Below are 20,000 nucleotides of genomic sequence, written 5' to 3'. Positions count from 1 at the left end.
CCCGTGTTTTTTCATTGATCAAAGTCTTTCGAATATTCGGCCACCGAAAATTTACGGCCGAAAATGGCTCAAAAGTGCATTTTTGGTTTTGGGCCGAAGATTTTCGGTGGCCGAATATTCGGTGCATCCCTACTGATTATAAAATAAATATTCGCTCAAAGTGCGAGGTGGAGAATAAAACAAACTAGCAGTCCGCCACTTAATACAGTCCTAAAGGGAAACAGATTGTAATTCTAAAAACGACTGCATTTGGTACATTTTTGTATGATGCGTGTACCGTTACACCAGTAGCTTGTGTGTTATTTCCGGTGTGGGCGTGTACCTGGGTGGTCCCATGGCCTCCTCGATGTACGGCACGGTGCAGTTGTCCAGCATGATGTGTCCCGAGACGTCCAGCGAGACGAGATTCGATAAAGTCTGTACGATGTTGGTCAGGATCTTCCTCGTCAGTTTGAACTTGAAGGGACGTGGACCGTCACGTGAGATATCTAAGTGCCTGGAAAAAGAACTCACGTTTAATAGGAAATATAATAGGGTCCTGTGAAAGGGGGAGTGGCCTCTGTGTCCCTCACATTACAGGAGGTGTGGCTTAGGGAGGTGTGGCATCAGTTCCGTTGGACGACATGCATATTTTGTTTTACTTGTGAGAGTAAAGTGGGTGTGGTCTGTATGTATGTCACATATGAGGAGGTGTGGCCTCTTATCAAAGTATAGTGGGATAGAGCCAATGTGTCCGGATGAGGGGTGTGGCCTAACTGCTCATCAGACTAAATAAGGTGTGGCCTCGTGATCTTCTAAACGTTTACTAACATCCTTCTTCTGATATTCTGATAATGAAAAGATAAAGATATTTTTCGAGAGGGTTTTGAGACTCGTCACCTGAGTCGGTTCATGTGCAGGATAGTGGAGATGAGCTCCTCGTTTAGGTCCACGTTGTAGAGCACGAGCGAGGCCAGCTGCTCCCTCCACTGAGCCAGGAAGGCTGAGCGGGGCAGGTGCATCGAGGACAGGTCGAGCGCTCGGAGCGTGTCCAGGGGCTTCAGCAGAGCTTCAGGGTCCACGTCCACCGACAGACAGCCGAGGTTCAACATGCACAGCCTCCTGAACCCCTGGAAGGAGAAGTCTGTGCCGTTGCAGAACTCTTCCTCCTCCTCCTCCTCCTCCTCGTCCTCATCCACCTCTAAGGAAGACTTGCGGAAGAAGATGTTGGAGCAGCCGAAGAGGCTGAGGGACACCAGCGAGTGCCGGAAGTTGCGCAGAGTGCGAAGGCTGCGAGTGCTCAGGTGATTACAGCAGGTCAGGTGGAGCTCCATCAGATCCTGAAACACAACATCTGACGAGTTACAGGACGGACCTACTAAACAGCTCAAACCTGTCCAGCAATAAATCTGTGGTGATGGAGCACGATCAAGATTACAAAAATAAAACTGAGCGAATAAAAACACTTATGATCACAGCGTACAGTAAACAACAACAAGTTCTTCTTCTTCTAATCGCGATGTCATGTGTGAGCACCTGTTTCCCGATGGCGTCAAGGTCTCGGTCTCGTACCGTGTCCTCTCGGAGGTGCACTCGGCTCAGTCGGGTGCTGTGCGAGTCGCTGAAGAGCTGAAAGAAACCCTGCTGAGGCTCGAACTCGCTGTCGGTGTGCACCAGCTCCATGTACCTGCAGCAGAGGAGCGGAACTGATCACAAGGTTCCTGCAGAAGGTTAACTAACGCATGCACTTAATCAAACTCATCATGTTACACAGCAACAAATCCACCTGATATTAAAGCGTCAATAAAATAAAACGAGTTATTTGCATGTTACAGTACAATAGATTTACACAAAAAAAGATGTCGAAGAGGAGAAGTAAAGAATTATCGCTATACAGTGTCGAGATATGAAGCGACACAGTGATGCGTAACAGTGACATTACAAATGAGGTGTTATTACACTGTTACAGCAACAAACTATTATTAGGAATTAAGTATTTTAAAAAATTAAATAATTATTACAGCATTATAACAAAAAAAAGATTCATTTACGGAGCCGAAGTAAGAAACCAGTAAACAATCTAAAGCTTCATTATTAATGTGCTCTTTAAGATTTTGTTGGACTCATTACAAGGATTCAGGCAGCTCATAACTCATAGCTGAAACTTTATTATAGTAAAATAATTTTTTTATAAATGACGTAAGTGATGTTCAGGACCTGGAGGAACTTGTTTGTTCAGCGTCATTATATGTTCCCTGATCTTACACCCTCTGAATCACTGTTACAACAAAGTGCTGTAATCAGCACATCTGCAGTGGTAATAACAATAATATTAACAATGAGAAGAAGGAGAGTGTGTACATGTTCACGAGCTTGTCGCAGATCTCGCTGGGTAAGAAGATGTCGGGTCGCAGGCACAGTTTGTTCCTCTCGCCCGTGTAGCACATGGTTCTTCTGAGGTTCTTCAGGCAGAACACAGTGCACAGAGACATCAGGGTCTCCGGGTCGTCCCCGGCTTTGGTTGCCATGGCGATGCTCTCCCTTTTTTTGACTTGAAGGTCAAACAGCACAGCGACGGAGCACTCAGATCTTGAGCATCGTGATCTCCAAGCCTAAACATACATACAAACATATATAATTAGTTCATTAACTAACTAGCGAGTGGAATGAACTTTAAAGTTCCCTGTAAACGAACCGAAACTGAGAGCAACATTCTGACTACAGTCTTTTCTTTTCTTTGTTTTGTTTTGACATCAGATATATTAATGTCTGAAAGCAGACACACTGCTGGAGCTGCAGGTGTCTGATGATTATGCTAAAGCTGCTAGTTAGCGCTGAGAAACTCGCTGTAATTAATGAGCAACTGGATGACATCATAAAACATACACGTACACGTGATGAACGTGAATGACAGACAGAAACGTGGTGTAAAAGTAGTAATAAATCTGAAGTGTAAAGTGGATGAGCTTTGAGAGCTAGCATGCTAATCCCTGCTAAATCAGCCGTTGCTAGCGGCTCCGTAGCGATTAGCACACTCGCTAAAACAGACTACAGGACCCTGAGATTTCCTCCTGCGGTCGTGACACCGAGAGGAAGGCAGAAGTTTTACCCGAATGCGGCCTGCTCGTTCCTCTGCTGCGGGGAAAAACACTCCGCTCTGCTGCTTTACTCCGCGGAAACGCTCTGTTTCGTCACGGCTCTGTTTTCCTTTCTCTTTTAGCGTCGCTCGTCCTGATGTCAACAAAACAACCTTCAACTTCCGGGTTACCGTGCAAGTGTTTCCTGTGTGTGGAAAAAATATCCGGTCATATTTATTTTAAAGATCAGACTGGGATTAGATTCTAATCCATTCGAGTTGTATTTATTCTCAGTAAAAAAAAAAAAACAGGATGTGAATTTGGGCTTCGTTTCTTATTTATTTCATTTTAAAAGAAAAAGAAAAAAGAAAGTAAAATATTGTTTCTGGCACAAAAAATAAAATAAAATGACATTTGTTTGTTTCTTTGTTTGTTTGTTTTCTCTATTCGTTAAACTTTACAACCTCACAATCTCATAATACATCCAATCTAAAATGCAATTCAACATCCAATCTAACAGCCAAACTAACATTCTCTTTATTATCTAACTTATTATCTAATCTAACATCCAAAATAATATCTAATCTAAAATCCAGTCTACAAGTTTAACACTCAGTCTAGCATCCAATCTAACATCCAATTTATTATGTAACCCAACATCTAAGCTAACACCAAATCTAACATCCAATCTAACATATAATTTCATATCTGACCTACAACCAATCCAACATCCACAATCAATAACAAGAAACTGAGGTGTATTTTATATTTGTTTATTTTAAACAAAAATGTGCCTTTAATTCAGCAGTTAGTAATTCTGTGACGTTATAGCAGCGATAAACAGTCGTTTTCTTCGGTGACAAAAACATGCAGCTTTTATATGCAAAAAAATTTACTTCTGTCCTGAAGATTATTCAAAGACTTACAGAGTGTTTCATGTGGAGTTTGTGCTGAACACATCGCTGCAAACCAGCTGCTGCTATAGAAATGATAATGGATCAGAACGAGCACATTAATAACCTGAAAACCTGAACTGCAGAAACCTGAACAGAGCTGTGATTTACAGAGAATTCATCATCACCTCCTGACTGATCATGATGCAGAACTCAGCAGAAGCACTGCAGTGTGAAGAGTAACAGACTCAGGAAGCAAAAATCAAGTTATGGAAATGAAAATGCTGTGATGTGTGAATGCGATTTCCTCCGAGCTTTCGACTCTGTGGGATTGTGTGTACAGAGTGTGTGTCTTATAAACAACTTTCTTCATGAAAAATTGTGAGTTTTGTCTTCCGTAAGTCTGCTGTGAGTCTGAGAAGATGATTTACTCACCAGCGGCAGTGAAACTAAATGTAGGAATGTAGTTATGAAAATGAGGAATGTGAGTTTGGACCCAACGAGCTGAAGATCAGTTGACCAGAGGATCATGAATTTTCAGATTTTCTTGTTTCAGATGAAAGATTTGGTTCAGTCAAATGCGGTTCTCAGTGAGATTAAAAGCTGATCTTTATTTCAGATGAGAGGCAAATCTTTAGAAGGAATCAATTCCCTGGGGTTAAAAGTGAAATGTTAAGACTATTAGATGTGATTACTTATAGCAAATAAAATACTTATCAGAAGTGGAAAGAGTAATAAAATATCTTATTCAAGTAAAAAGAGATACAAAATCCTTTCCTTACTCTGATATACAAAAATAATAAACTCCACCAAAAAATTATTTATAATCAATAAACATTTGTTTTAATGATGCGTCAAATCTCAAATCAAGCACCAAAATCATGTACCATGAAGCACATCCGTGTGTGTGTGTGTGTGTGTGTGTGTGTGTGTGTGTGTGTGTGTGTGTGTGTGTGTGTGTAAATAAAATTAAAATAAGTTGTAACTGATTTCTTTCTGTTACATCAGATTTCAGTAAATAATTTTGTTTCCTAGTCGGACTTCTTTTATTGCAACTACCATTCTATTCAACTAAAAAAACCCTCAATAAACATTTTATTATTTTGATAAACGATTGAGTATAAAAACTATTAAAAATTAAGAAAAATTACTTAGTGTGCAATAATGCAGATAACAAAAATACATTGAAAAAAGCTGCTTTTTGACTATCAGGCGCGCTGTCATTTGTTTCCCAGCCGGAGTATTTTTCCTGTCACACCGCCCTCCCGTTCATTTCTTCAGCCTCAGTGCAGTTTTGGGCTCCAACATGTCGAGTTCGTACAAAAACAGGTGAGATTCGACCTCATACATGACAACAATAATGTGTGTTCATGAGTGTGATCTGAATAAACGTGTGTGTGGTTTTGATTAGACTTTAATAAGCATGAATTGAACCTGGTCAGTTTGCTAGCCGTGTAGCTTAGCAGCCGGACAGTGCTGAGCGCGTGAGGAGGAAAACACGCCGAGTTTCGGTTTTATTTGTTGAATAATATTTCTGTATTAATTTATCTGTAATAATTCTTCTGTAATTTGGTCAGAAAGTCGTTTAGTGCTTGTCTGAGCGTTAAATTAAGTGCAGGTCATGTGGAAGAATGAGATTTTAACCCTGGAGCTTTTTTCTGCTTCATTCTGAAATGATTTATTAATAAAACAGGAAAACAAAACAGCCAAAAACCTGAAACATGTAAATATAGTGAGTATTTAACTCTGTCCTGAAACCAAGAAGTAATAATAACAACAAAAACAACAGCAACAACAACAATAATAATAATAATAAGTGTAGAAAATGCACATCTGGTGCAAATCTGTAATAAAACCTGATCTGGTCTGATTGATTGATTGGTTGATTGATTGTTTGATTGGATTTAACAGATCGGACTACAGATAATTGGTGAAATGTTGAGCTCAACAACAACCTTGACAGGTTTCGTGCCAATAAATACAAAATTCTTATTATTGTGTGTGAACTTTGCAGATGCATCTACATGATCGTCTACAGCACTGGGGTTGGAACACACACACACACACACACACACACACACACACACATACATACGAAAGCGTAACTACGTAATTGCCATTACTACTGAACGGAGCACGTGTGTGAGCAAGTTTTTCAATCCAAGGTGAACGTGAGGGGTGTTTGAGATCAGACATGACGACAGTCTGATCCTCGTCACGTCTGGACCTCTGTCCCACGCTTTTTCAAGATAAGGGTCTAATTAGGAAGTTGTGTTCTTAATTCAAAGTCACTTTCCTGTTTATTCCGTTTATTGTGAGTTTTTCTTTAAAACAACGTCCAGAGTTGAAGAGAAACCAGAACCTGATCCGATCTCCTGCACAGAAGCTTAACTTCATCACTGAGAAAAATCTGCCAGATATAAAAAAAATCCTCCAGTCAGCAGATAATCATCATTACTTTAAGTTAAACTTTAACCCCAGGACCTGAGAGGACTTGTGACTGCAGTCAGGAGTTTTCTGTTCCTCCTGCACCATCACACTGCATCTGGCTAGGAAGATTTATTCCCTGTAAATCTCTCGAAGTTCTACCCCAGGAGATCATCATGGTGCAGGATAAAACTGCAAACCGCTGCTCAGACTCGTCACTTGGAGACGTTTACCCCGGAGTCGAGTTTGGTTTTCTCAGGAGGATCTCCTGCTGGAGGCTCAGAGGATGAGGGTTTTTTTTATACGCCGGTGTTTATGTTGGGGGGGGTGGGGGGTGGGTTAAACCTTTATTTAACATTTTATTTATATTAGTTTGTTTTTCTAATGCCCAGCTGAAAATCATTTTATACCTTTCATTCTGTTTAAATGTAAATTGTAATTTTATTTCTAATGATAATTTAGTAAATTTGAAGTTGTTGTTTTGTTTGAAGGATTCAGGAGTTTAAGACGGCGCTGAGTGAGGAGAAGATCGACCTGAAGGCACTACGGGAACTCTGCTTCGGCGGTAACGTCCTGTTCAGAACATCCTTAAATCCAACCTTCCTGTCAGACTAATAACTAATTATTACTATTATTACTTATATTACTGCTGCTAATACTAACAATACTACTAATACTAACAATACTAATACTAACAATACTACTAACACTAACAATTATACTACTAATAATACTAATAATACTTATACTAACAATACTACTAATACTAATACTACTAACACTAACAATTATACTACTAATAATACTAATAATACTTATACTAACAATACTACTAATACTAACAATACTAACACTAACAATACTACTAACACTAACAATTATACTACTAATAATACTAATAATACTTATACTAACAATACTAATACTAACAATTATACTACTAATAATACTAATAATACTTATACTAACAATACTACTAATACTAATACTACTAACACTAACAATACTACTAACACTAACAATTATACTACTAATAATACTAACAATTATACTACTAATAATACTAATAATACTTATACTAACAATACTACTAATACTAATACCACTAACACTAACAATTATACTACTAATAATACTAATAATACTTATACTAACAATACTACTAATACTAACAATACTAATACTAACAATTATACTACTAATAATACTAATAATACTTATACTAACAATACTACTAATACTAATAATACTAATACTAACAATACTACTAACACTAACAATTATACTACTAATAATACTAACAATTATACTACTAATAATACTAATAATAATACTTATACTAACAATACTAATACTAACAATACTACTAACACTAACAATTATACTACTAATAATACTAATAATACTTATACTAACAATACTACTAATACTAACAATACTACTAATACTAACAATAACTAATACTAACAATTACTAATACTAATACTAATAATACTACTAATACTAACAATACTACTAATACTAACAATACTAATACTAACAAAAATACTAATACTAACAATTATACTACTAATAATAATATTAATACTAACAATACTACTAATACTAACAATACTACTACTAATAATAATACTAACAATAATACTAATAATAATACTAATACTAACAATACTACTAATACTAACAATAATACTAATAATACTAATAATACTAATACTAACAATACTACTAATACTAACAATTACTAATACTAACAATACTACTAATACTAACAATAATACTAATAATACTAATAATACTAATACTAACAATAATACTAATACTAACAATACTACTAATACTAACAATTACTAATACTAACAATAATACTACTAATATTACTACTACTAATAATAATAATAATACTAATACTAAGAATACTAACACTAATACTAACAATACTACTAATAATACTACTAATACTACTACTGTTAATGTCCCCTGTAACGTCTAGCAGTACTGTTAATACTAGTAATACTACTTTAATTAAATACTCCTACTATTACTACTAGTATAAATACTATTACTGATGTCACTAAGACTCTTATCACTGTTACTACTAGTCATTATATTATTATTATTACCACTAATACTCCTACTAATACCACTAGTCCTAGTAATTGTACTACTATTGTGCCTCATTGTCCTCCTCCTACATTTTAATACTCTTACTAATGCCACTAATACTTTTACTATTATTACTACTAGTTATACTATTAATACTGCATATATTTCTACTAATTGCACTTATACTGTTATACTGCGGTTATGCTCCATTGTCCTCCTGCTACTTTTAATACCTGCAATACTCAGGCTATTATTACTACTACTAATGATGATGATGATGCTGTTCCTTGCTTCTGTCTCTGGTTGGTGTCTGGTGAACTCCGTCGCTCAGGAATTCCTTTCGAGGGCGGGATTCGATCTCTGTGCTGGAAGGTGAGGATCTTTGGGGGGTGTTGTGACTTTTTCCGCCTGACTGTATTTAACATTCCTGAAGTTTCCTGTAAATTAAAATAAAACCATGACAGTGTGGTGAAGTGGAGTTTCTGAGTCCACGCTGAGTTTCCCAATGTCTTTTATTTACAAATAATTTTATTTATATAAAATCCTCTGACACTGGAGACTCCTTCCCTAAACGATAAATACACGTCTCCTTGCAGAAACAGTTTTTTGCGGTACACGTCCTTGTGAACGAGCGTTACTATGGTAACGATAGAGAATCAAAACAAGAGTCGTGATTATGGTGATGTCCCACGTGTCAAAGGTGGAAATGAAATTAACATTTATGGTTGTAATGATTCTTCAGATCTTGTTGAACTTCCTGCCCCTGGACCAGACACTGTGGGACTCGTTCCTGAAAAAGCAGCGGTAATGCACACACACACACACACACACACACACACACACACACACACACACACACTCAGGAACTAAAAAAGGGGAAGGAAGCAGGAACTGGAATTTAATTTATTTATTTCTTTATTAATTTATTTATTTTTTATGAGTCAAATGAGTCAAATGGTCTGTTCATGATGAATCGCTTCATGAATCATTTAGTAAAATATGATTTGGAATCTATTTCAAAACAACACGTGAGTAAACAATGCAGAGCGCTGAGATTTATAGAGACAAAAAGGTACTCTATCAGATCATTTGTAATTTACAAGGAACTAATTGATTACGGTTAATTTGGAATTAAACAGTAAGTATTTATTAAATATATTTATTTCTTAATTCACTACAGAAATATGGTGTAGTTTGGAAGACGCCGTCGAAAATTTTTTTATCTGGTTTTGTACAAAAATATAAATAATTTCTCTGAATTTTAAATGTGAGTGCATTAATGTGCACCAATAATGTAAAAGAATTAAAAATACAGCTTTGACCTAATTGTTTTTTTTTTTTTTTATGTGCTGTTGCTGAAATTCGCAAGATTTTAGTAAAGAAAAGACTTTGTTTTATAAATTGTTTTATTCTGTTAATTAAAAAGTCCAACTGGTAAAAAAAAAAAACACCTTATTTTTTGTTATTTAAATGAAAACTAATTAAGGACGTTCTCGTTAATTAGTTTTATTACATTTTTATACATATTATATTGTGTTTGTATTTTTTCTTTTATTGATAATAATTTATATACGTGTGTGTGTGTGTGTGTGTGTGTGTGTGTGTGTGTGTTTAGAGAGATTTATTCCCAGTTTCTGAAGGAGATGATTATCCAGCCGGGAATCGCTAAAGCTAATATGGGTGTCTCCAGGGAGGACGTGACCATGGAGGATCACGTGAGTGCCTGATGTTCAGCTCAACTCGACTTCTCACGTCAGTGTTTTATTGTAACACTCCGTTTCTTCTCTCTGTGTTTCTCAGCCACTGAATCCGAATCCCGAGAGCCGATGGAACAATTACTTCAAAGATAACGAGGTTCTGTTACAGATCGATAAAGACGTCAGGTACGTCACAGAGATCCTGATGATCAGGAGGCGTATGAGCTTCTCACCTCCAGCCTGTCAGAAACACGAGTAGACCACACCCACTCTTTATATACCACTGACAGCCATAATGCTCAAGGATCAAAGCTTTATTCTTCCTGCACTCCTCTTTCACACCTCCACTCCTCCTTCACCCCTCATTCCCTCCTCATTCCCTCTTTTACACCTCATTCCCTCCTTCATTCCTCATTTACTCCTTATTCCCTCCTTCATTCCTCATTCCCTCTTTTACTCCTTATTCTCTCCTTTACTTCTCCTTCACTCCTTATTCCCTCCTTCACTCCTTATTCACTCCTCATTCCCTCTTTTACACCCCATTCCCTCTTTTACACCTCATTCCCTCCTCATTCCCTCTTTTACTCCGCCTTATTCCCTCCTCCACTCCTTATTCCCTCCTCCACTCCTCATTCACTCTTTTACTCCTCATTCCCTCTTTTACTCCTCATTCTCTCCTTTACTTCTCCTTCACTCCTCATTCCCTCCTCCACCCCTCCTCCACTCCTCCTCCACCCCTCATTCCCTCCTCCACTCCTCCTCCACCCCTCATTCCCTCCTCCACTCCTCCTCCACTCCTCATTCCCTCCTCCACTCCTCATTCCCTCCTCCACTCCTCATTCACTCCTCTGTCCTTCTTTCACTCTTCCTCCTACTTCACCCTTTCTTTACATTTCCTTCACTTCTGCTTCAGATCTCCACAAGTGCACTCCAGAATCGAGTGAAACATCTTCCCAGAAGAGTGGAGCTTATAATCACAGTAAATGGAGACTAAATGTATAATGGGATGTTCAATAAGTAGCACATAGCAATCTTATGGTCAGGTGTTCACTAACCTATGGCTGTGTGTGTGTGTGTGTGTGTGTGTGTGTGTGTGTGTGTGTGTGTGTGTGTGTGTGTGTGTGTGTGTGTGTGTGTGTGTGTGTGTGTGTGTGTGTGTGTGTCAGGCGTTTATATCCAGACATGGCGTTCTTCCAGAGACCCACAGAGTTTCCCTGTCAGCTGATCCTCGATTCACAGAACGAGTACGAAACTCTGCGCAGACGAGTGGAACAGACCACACTTAAAGCTCAGACTGTCAACCGTAACCGTAGTGGAGTCACCAACGTGAGTGTGTGTGTGTGTGTTCTTGAAGGTGTGTTTGGTGATTCATTAAATTGTTGAATTTATTTGTGGCCTGTTTGCTTTGATCAGAGCTCAGATGGTCAAACAAAGGTGAGTCTTCGTGTGTGTGTGTGTGTGTGTGTGTGTGTGTGTGTGTGTGTGTGTGTGTGTGTGTGTGTGTGAGAGATATAAATGTAGCTGAAACGTGGATGAATGGCAAAGGCATTAGCATTAGTGTGTTACGATTACACACACACACACACACACACACTCACTCAGGCCCCTGTGGTGTCCTTTATTTAGCTTTTTATTCAGGAGAGAAGGGAATTGTTCAGAGGTGAGGCTCATCACCAGGGGGTCTGTAAAGTGTGTGTGAGTGTGTGTGTGTGTGTGTGTGTGTGTGTGTGTGTGAGTTCAGCACCGGTGGTGTGTTTCCCCTAGCAGGAGAGCTGGTTTCCTCAGGAGATATCCGTAGGCAGGTTTTTGTGGATTGTTTTTGCCTTCTGCTCTTTTCTTTCTCCTGTAAATACGTTTATGGATGTTTACACGCAGCAACGTTTAAACACGTGCCGTGTTTTACTGTAAAAGCCTTCAGCTGTCGCCCTGATGGTCGTCCTGATCGGTGTCTCAAAAAACAAAACGAAAATTTTTTTTCGTAAAATGTTTTTTAACTGCTGTTCTCATCAGGAACCTGTTTTTTGCATTTTGACCTCTGACCCCTAGGTGAGTTCTCCAGGCAAGGCACTGAACCTTTACCCGTCCAACGAGTACGAGGTTTTGCCAAACGGGTGCGAGGCGCACTGGGAGGTGGTGGAGCGAATCCTGTTCATCTACGCCAAGCTGAACCCGGGCATCGCCTACGTACAGGGCATGAACGAGATTGTGGGGCCGATCTACTACACCTTCGCCACCGACCCCAACCCACAGTGGAAAGGTAAACAACAACAAGACAACAAAAACAACAACAATGTGGGCCGAGCGAGAAACCGAACACTGCTGCTGCTGCCCCTTGCAGGAAACAGTGTTACTACACACACATTACTGTGCTCTAAATCTCCTCCACTTTAAACATTTCTATCATTTTCTGCATAACATTTAGATTATTCTGTCTCTTTCTTCTCTCCTCGCTGTGTTTTTCCTGTCCTCCCTCAGAGCACGCAGAGGCCGACACCTTCTTCTGCTTCACCAATCTGATGTCGGAGAACCGTGATAACTTTATTAAGAGCCTGGACGACTCTCAGTGCGGCATCACGTACAAGATGGAGAGCGTCTTCTCCATGTTAAAGGAGAAGGACATGGAGCTCCACATGAAACTGGTAAGTGCAAGAACTCGCTTCCTGTTCGCTTCCTCTTCACTTCCTCTTCCGTATGTAAACAGAGTGCACACACTTCTGTAATGAGAGTAATAATGTTTAATAATTAATCTCTCTCTCTCTCTCTCTCTCTCTCTCTCTCTATCTATATCTCTCTCTCCATGCATCTCTCTTTCCACACTATCCCTCTCTCTTTTTCTCTCTCCCTCCCTACAGCAGGAGCAGAATATAAAGCCTCAGTACTTTACGTTCCGCTGGTTGACTCTGCTGCTCTCTCAGGAGTTTTTGTTGCCGGATGTGATCCGTATTTGGGATTCGCTTTTCTCCGATCAGGATCGTTTCCACTTCCTCATACTTGTCTGCTGCGCCATGCTGACGTAAGACCAGCTTCATTTTTCTCTTCTATCTTTTTTTTCTCTATATCTTTCTCTATTTTGTCCCTTTTTTTGTCTCCTGTAAGCTCTTGTTCACATCCAGTGTCTCACTCTGTATCCACCAAGGCGAGTCGAAGCGCCGCTAGTTGATCGCTGGAAAATATCGGCTGCTGGCAAAATTCCATGCCAGTAGTTTTTCCTGTTTCCGGTCTGTTGTCATTACAAGAGCGACCTCTAGAGGCGACTTACTGACACCACATGCTGTTTGTTTTTACGTGAGACTGCGTGCTGTTGAAATGTGATGATCTGTACTGTGCAGAACAAAATAATAAACTAATTCAGCATTTAGAGGCAAAATAACTGCATTTAAAATCATAATAAAATCTCCACAATAACACACAGTCACTGCGGCCCGCGGCGTCTCCTGGTACAGACCCTCAGGGAAGAAACGAATAATTATGTCTCCCTCACAGAAACAAGGTTTGGGGACCCTGTTATAGATTTTCCCATCTTTGTTCTTTTTCCCCTCTTTTATTTTATCTTCTGTGATCTCTTCATCATATTCTCTCTCTCTCTCTCTCTCTCGCTCTCTCTCTCTCTCTCTCTTTCTCTCTCTCTCTCCTCTCTTTCTCTCCTCTCTCTCTCCTCTCTCTCTCTCTCTCTCTCATATATATGTATTTGTGTGTTTTTTGGTTTCAGTTTAATTCGTGATCAGTTGCTGGCAGGAGACTTTACAACGAACATGAGATTACTCCAGGTAACACACACACACACACACACACACACACACACACACACACCGCACTATTACAGGAGTGCCCCAGTGAATTATGGGTAACGTGTGAACGTGTGTGTTTCAGGACTACCCCATTTCAGACGTACACACCATCCTCACCAAGGCTAAAGAGCTGCAGGATGGCTCGTAGCTCACACACACACACACACACACACTCTCTCTCTCTCCTTGTTCAGAGAAACCACAGCAACCGGTAGCCACGGCGACGACCAGAACAGTGCCCCACTGCATCCTGGGTGGGATGTCATCTTTCTGCCTTTGCGTTATGGGAGAAAACCCACAGTGTCGGCTCGTGGGCCACATCTCTCGTAATCAGACTGTGTGTGTGTGTGTGTGTGTGTGTGTGTGTGTGTGTGTGTGTGTGTGTGTGTGTGTGTGTGTGTGTGTGTGTGTGTGTGTGTGTAGCTTTTGACTGCACTGAACACTTGGAAAGGATCCTGCAGTGTCTTAAAAACACTCCAATTGTACAGGTTTCTCAGTGTTGTTTTTTTGTTTGGTTTTTTTCCTAATTTTTTAAAAGATTTTACTTTTTGGTGTTTTTATTTTTGAAGATGGATGTGTTCAGGATTAAAGTTGAGAGGAAGGAGATTCCGCAGCGGCGGCGCGTTATGAACGTTAATCCCACACTGAGCACGTGCCTGTAATCAGTTATACGATACGGGGGAAAAAAACAACAGCCGACATGAAGAACATCACAATCTCATGATGCTTTGGGGGGATTCATTCAGCTGCATGTCTATTCGCACATATCAACACTTCACTGATATGGTTGCTATGGTTACCGTTAAGGCGGCTGAAAAACCTCCGGCGTTCGAACATAACGTAATGACCGAGAATAGCGAGCAGTTTCGTTAAGGTGTGCGATATCACACCTGCAGAATTTTGGATCCTGATTGGTCAGGAGGTTAATTGATCAGTGATTAACTCTCTATAACAGCAGCTCTGACCGTAGTGAAGGGTTTTTTATTTTAATTCCCCCGTTTCCATAGCAACGCTACTTCGAATGAGTCTCCAGTGTCGGAGGTAAAGCCGTACCCTTAGGGCAGGAACTAACTTGTTTTACTGACTGCATACAATTAAGAATGTGGTGTAAGAGGAATAAATCACTGGGGACGTGCCGTTATGAGGAAATAATCAGCGGCGGAGCGGAGCCGTGACTACGCTGGGTTTTACTCTTTACATCATTAATACAGTGTTGAACGTTCTCTGTGTTTGTGAAGGGAAATATTCAGGACGGTATTGTGTGTGTGTGTGTGTGTGTGTGTGTGTGTGTGTGTGTGTGTGTGTGTGTAAGATGATTGGCGCATGGCTCACAGAGAGCCGACACTATGTAAAGTGTAAATCTCCATCTTTTAACGTATACTTTTAATGTTCTTTATGTTCTCTCCATTCCAGGTCCTGCTGTATGCACAGACTTTGCTGTGTGTGTGTGTGTGTGTGTGTGTGTGTGTGTGTGTGTTTGTTTGTTTCCACTGACACAGACTTAGCACTATTCTGGTTCTCTGAAATTGTACATCATGTTGTGGGCGGAGCTTACAGGCGGATCGTCTGATCTCATTACATCTTGATTTTAATTTTCTGTGATGAGCTGTTAGTAAAGAAGGGCGGAGCTTAGGTTGACATGTGATATTACATTGGCCAATCACAGACTTCATTAGTAGTTTTGCTGATTTTAGCTAGCTGGCTAGCAACAGCTGCTACTGGATTTAGTAACGCAATCATGTAGCAAATAGTGCTGCGTCTCTGTAAAAGAGGCGTGGCCTACATACCTGTCAGTCTCAGTAAAGGGGGTGTGGCCTCTCTGACACTTCACACTGAAGCAAGTTGCTGAATGTGAACGGTTCCAGATGAAGCTCCGCCTCCGTGTCAGTGGAAAACGCTCTGAGTTTACTAACCATGTACTAATCCTGGTTATATATTAGCACGGATGCTATTTAACCTGCTAAAGTGTGTGTGTCTGCTGTCAGCATGCGGCTCTTGTTTACGCTGGAGATAAACAACACGTAACCGTGCTGATCAACAAACACACATGGGATTTTATTCTGATTATTTTAGGCAGATGTATTTTGGCAGCCTGAGGAATGACTTTAATGTCCACAATATTGCGATATAATCGTGTAATTGATTACTGGCACATGTTTATAAAATCAAACAAATCTAAAGAGCACTTTCAGATGAATTTCTTAAACACACGACACACAAAAGGCTGATTAACTCCGATTTCTCAAATGTGTTCGCTTCCGAAATGATTGTGATGTTTTCTGATGATTTTAACACTAAAGTGTTGTTTTTGGAAAACTCGACTACAGACTCGTGATTTATTTTTTCTTTATATTATTAAAGAAACTCCTCTAAATGCATGTAAATATAAATATTCTGTTATTGTGAGAGATGTGATACCTGAGAGACATTCACAGAGGATAAGTCACTCACAGAGCTCTCACTTCTGATTGGTTAAACATTTACAGTATTTAGCAGACGTCTGTGTCCAGAGACGTACAAACCTGCTTTCAGTCTCCATCAACGAATAAATCTACACTGCTACATTAGACTACACACTTAATATAGATCAGACTACACACTTAATATAGCTCAGACTACACACTTAATATAGCTCAGACTACACACTCAATATAGATCAGACTACACATTTAATATAGATCAGACTACACATTTAATATAGATCAGACTACACATTTAATATAGATCAGACTACACACTTAATATAGATCAGACTACAACTCTGTGTTTTGTTGTTGTTTTTGAAAAAAGCAAACTTGGAAAGTGCTAATTTAAGTGTTTCAGGAAGATGAAGGTCTTCACCCATCGCTTGAAGATCACCAGGGACTCCTCTGTTCAGATATCAAGCGGAAGTTCATTTCACCACCTCGGTGCCAGAACAGAGAAGAGCCTTGAAGTGTACTTACCTCTCATTCTGAGAGAAGGTGGTACCAGTGGAGCAGTGCTGGAGGATCTCAGACAGCGTGGTGCAGTGCAAGATGTGATGAAGTCTCTGAGGTAAGATGGTGCTGGTGCATTTTTTTATCTGATACGTGCAGCTACTGGAAGCCAGTGGAGGAGCAGCAGTGGGGTGGTGTGGGAGAACTTGGGCAGATTGAACACAAGCCACACAGCTGCGTTTTGGATCATTTGCAGTGGATGAATAGTGTTCAGAGGAAGACCTGCAGCAGAGAGCTGCAGTAGTCCAGTCTCAAAATCACAAGAGCCTGAACAAGACGATCAAGAAGGAGCCACATTATCAGCATGTGAGCAGAAGGACAGGTGAATGTCCATAGTTACCCCGAGGTTACTAACAGTGGCTGAAGGGGAGATCAGAGCGTCATGAAGAGATATTCAGAGATCTTGACCTGGAGATGAATCACCTGAGATGAGCAGAAGTTCTGTTTTGCTGGGGTTGTGTTTTAGTTGATGAGCACTGATCCATGAGTCTGATCATCTGCTGCTGGTCTGGAGGGTTTGTGTAAAAGAGGAAGTTCAGATTGTTGGTGAACTGCTGCTTTCTGGCAGGTTTACTGGACCAGAGTGAGTGCCAGAGACATCTGAGGGCTACACGCACGCACACACACACACACACACACACACACACACACACTCTCACAAACACACACTGTCTCACAAACACACACACTCTCACATACACACTCCTCTGCTCTCATGTCCCGTTTTCTTCTCGTCTACTCCCCTTCTCCTGATCTGTGTTTTTGAAAAGGGAACCCCCCCCCCCTTGTGCTCTTCATTCTGTTCCCCCCCCCCTCTCTCCCTCTCTCTTTCTTGTAACTCTGTTTCTTTGTTTGATTGCTTCCACATGGTGCTGATTCGAGTGTTTCAGCCTCACACACAAACACACTCAAGTTCAGCAGCACTGAGGTCACTCACTCTCTCTCTCACACACACACACACACACACACACACACACACGTGTCCTTGAACTGAAAGGGAGTTGACGTGTAATAAACATCAGCAGCATGTTCCACTGGCACACAGACCTCAGATCTGAGCTTCAAAACCGACACGGCCCGGTTCTTTCTCATCAGTGTTCCTGCTAGAACCTGCTCATGAACTCATATGGTGTCTGAGTCGAACACCTCTCTTCTAATGCAGTTCTCTCTTTAAACAGATGAGAAATATTTACTGCACATATCATGAAGTTTTCTTTAAGAATCATTTCATCGTTGTGGGTTTTTGATTGGTTCTACACCACACACTCACACACCACAAGAAAGAAACCCAGAGAACCCTGAGGAACCCCAAGCAGACACGTGAAGAACGTGGAACACTGAGATAAAGGAACCAGGAACCATGGAGCTGAAAAGGTTCTATCTGGAGGCTTTTGTTGAAGGATTCTAACAGATGAGCAGCACGAAGCTTGAGTTTTTATATGTAGGAGAATGTGTACTTCTAAAACTAGACTTGTTTAAAAAGAGCCATCTGTAGCTCACGCTCCTGTAATGCGTCATTAAATCAAAACAGTTCAGCAGATGTGCATAAGCCTGAGGTTTGACTCTCAGGTGTGAATCAGAAAAGTAGCACAAAGGATTAAACTCCATCAGGAGAAGCTGATCTTCACTTCTCCATGGCTAAGACTTATGCTGGAGAAAGTGGGACAAAATCAGTGTTAGTCAAAGCTGCTGGGATTCGATGAGTGTAAAGGCTTCAAATTACATCCAAACGATTTCATTAAACCAGTGCTAAAGGCGTTATTGAGGGTTTTCCCCCACGTGTGTGTCGATTATAATTCAATTCGATTTTTACATCACTTTTAACACCTCATGTTGTCTCAAAGCAGTTTCACAGAAATTCATAAATAAATATTAATAAAAAGATTTCAAATAATCATTTTAGTCTTAATAATTAGTCCTTATACGTTTATCCCTAATGAGTGAGACAGAGGCAACAGAGACAACAAACTCCTTGAGATGGCATGAGGAAGAAACCTGGAGAGGAACCAGCCTCAGAAGGAAACCCATCTTCATCTGAGTGACACTAATCATCCACTCAGTTCCAGCCTGTAGAGACCGCTGTAGTTTTTATTCTATCATTTTAACAGTTATATTATTATAGTTTATTGTTATGGGTGTTATGTGTCTGTATGTTCTATTTATATTATATTTATATAATATATGCTTTAGCAATGTGAATGTCCATATTTGTCATGCTGATGAAGATTTTCCACACGATATTCTAAAGGAAATGCTAATTGTATCTGCAGTTGCGTTTTCCACACGTGAGCGTATAAATTGTGATAAAGTCCATTTCCACTGTATTTCACCTCGGACACTTGATTGACTTGGGGAATTCGAATTCGAGTTTTGAGTTTTAACAGACTGCACGTGCGGCGCAGAGAAAATCAAAGCAAACTTAATAAACATTGCAATTGAAATATGACGTCATAACTCCTAACACGCGAGAAATACACTTTGCATTTCCATGTGAAATTTGAGTCACTGTGCATTCGCGAAAAACACAAACTCTAATGAAAGATTAGCAATTACGCTTTTATTAATCACACTTTATGCGTCCACACGTGTAGAAAACGCAACTGCAAATACCTTTTTTTTTTTAAATATATTGTCCAGAATCTTGAATCCCTCTGTCCCGCCCCGAGCTCCGCCCCTGCTATCAGACTCGGGTCCGATCTCGGTGTGTCCGGTGCGAGCGCGCGTGCTGGTTTTGAGCCGCTCTGCACCGCAGTCGGGATCCCCGTCGATCCGCGAGCGTTTCACTGGAACCACCGGGTGAAGAGAAAAGCCGGAACGCACGCGCTCTCGGTCTGATTGATCATTCCTCGGCGTGTGCGTGTGTTTGTGCGCGCGCGCGCGGTGCGTGTGTGTGGGGGTTTTTTCGGAGGTTTTGTTTTGTATGTTTTCTTTGTTTGTTTGTTTGTTTTTTCGTGCATGTGTAAAGGATGTGAGGATGTGAGGATGGAGCGCGAGCGAGAGAACAGGGAGTGGAAACGGACTGAGCTCCAGAGATAGGAGGAGAGAAGGAGAGAAG

The 20,000-nt window shown here is 40.3% G+C and overlaps 3 protein-coding genes across 14 annotated transcripts in view; 2 read left to right on the top strand and 1 right to left on the bottom strand.

Moving 5' to 3' along the window:
- The window catches only part of zer1 (zyg-11 related, cell cycle regulator), a 12,124-nt gene extending 8,871 nt beyond the window's left edge, over window positions 1–3,253 (bottom strand). For 5 of the 8 annotated variants that reach the window (XR_014537236.1, XR_014537237.1, XR_014537238.1 and 2 more), the window contains exons 1-5: window positions 3,089–3,253; window positions 2,341–2,591; window positions 1,516–1,666; window positions 880–1,319; window positions 323–496 (exon numbers count right to left, since the gene is read on the bottom strand). Coding sequence is in view for 2 of the 8 variants with exons in the window: in XM_083564725.1 (XP_083420851.1) it covers window positions 323–496; window positions 880–1,319; window positions 1,516–1,666; window positions 2,341–2,507 (932 nt within the window). In the remaining 6 variants the exon portion in view is untranslated. The remainder of the gene's footprint in view (window positions 1–322; window positions 497–879; window positions 1,320–1,515; window positions 1,667–2,340; window positions 2,592–3,088) is intronic. The other 3 variants (XR_014537240.1, XR_014537241.1, XM_083564726.1) reach the window with 1 other exon arrangement.
- Window positions 3,254–5,184: 1,931 nt separating this feature from the next.
- On the top strand, window positions 5,185–16,288 carry tbc1d13 (TBC1 domain family, member 13). Of its 4 annotated transcripts, none has more exons than XM_083564733.1 (12): window positions 5,185–5,278; window positions 6,868–6,941; window positions 8,814–8,854; window positions 9,225–9,286; window positions 10,098–10,197; window positions 10,283–10,365; window positions 11,346–11,505; window positions 12,226–12,436; window positions 12,655–12,818; window positions 13,035–13,192; window positions 13,889–13,946; window positions 14,050–16,288. In XM_083564733.1, the coding sequence occupies exons 1-12, from the start codon at window positions 5,256–5,258 to the stop codon at window positions 14,113–14,115; spliced, it is 1,200 nt and encodes a 399-aa protein (XP_083420859.1). In that variant the 5' UTR covers window positions 5,185–5,255; the 3' UTR covers window positions 14,116–16,288. The 4 variants fall into 4 exon arrangements, with proteins under 4 accessions (XP_083420859.1, XP_083420858.1, XP_083420860.1 ...); XM_083564732.1 differs by having other exon boundaries at window positions 13,032–13,192; XM_083564734.1 differs by having other exon boundaries at window positions 13,032–13,192; window positions 13,889–13,947; window positions 14,054–16,288.
- Window positions 16,289–16,308: 20 nt separating this feature from the next.
- The window catches only part of ralgds (ral guanine nucleotide dissociation stimulator), a 37,290-nt gene continuing 33,598 nt past the window's right edge, over window positions 16,309–20,000 (top strand). For both annotated transcript variants that reach the window (XM_083564722.1, XM_083564720.1), the window contains exon 1: window positions 16,309–20,000. This exon is cut by the window's right edge and continues 1,073 nt beyond it. The gene's annotated coding sequence lies outside the window, so the exon portion shown is untranslated.

This window comes from Silurus aristotelis (assembly GCF_946808225.1).
Source record: "Silurus aristotelis genome assembly, chromosome: 16".
Taxonomy (NCBI): Eukaryota; Metazoa; Chordata; class Actinopteri; order Siluriformes; family Siluridae; genus Silurus; species Silurus aristotelis.
The sequence above is the reverse complement of the archived record's forward strand: the minus strand, read 5'-3'. Positions and strand labels throughout refer to the sequence as shown.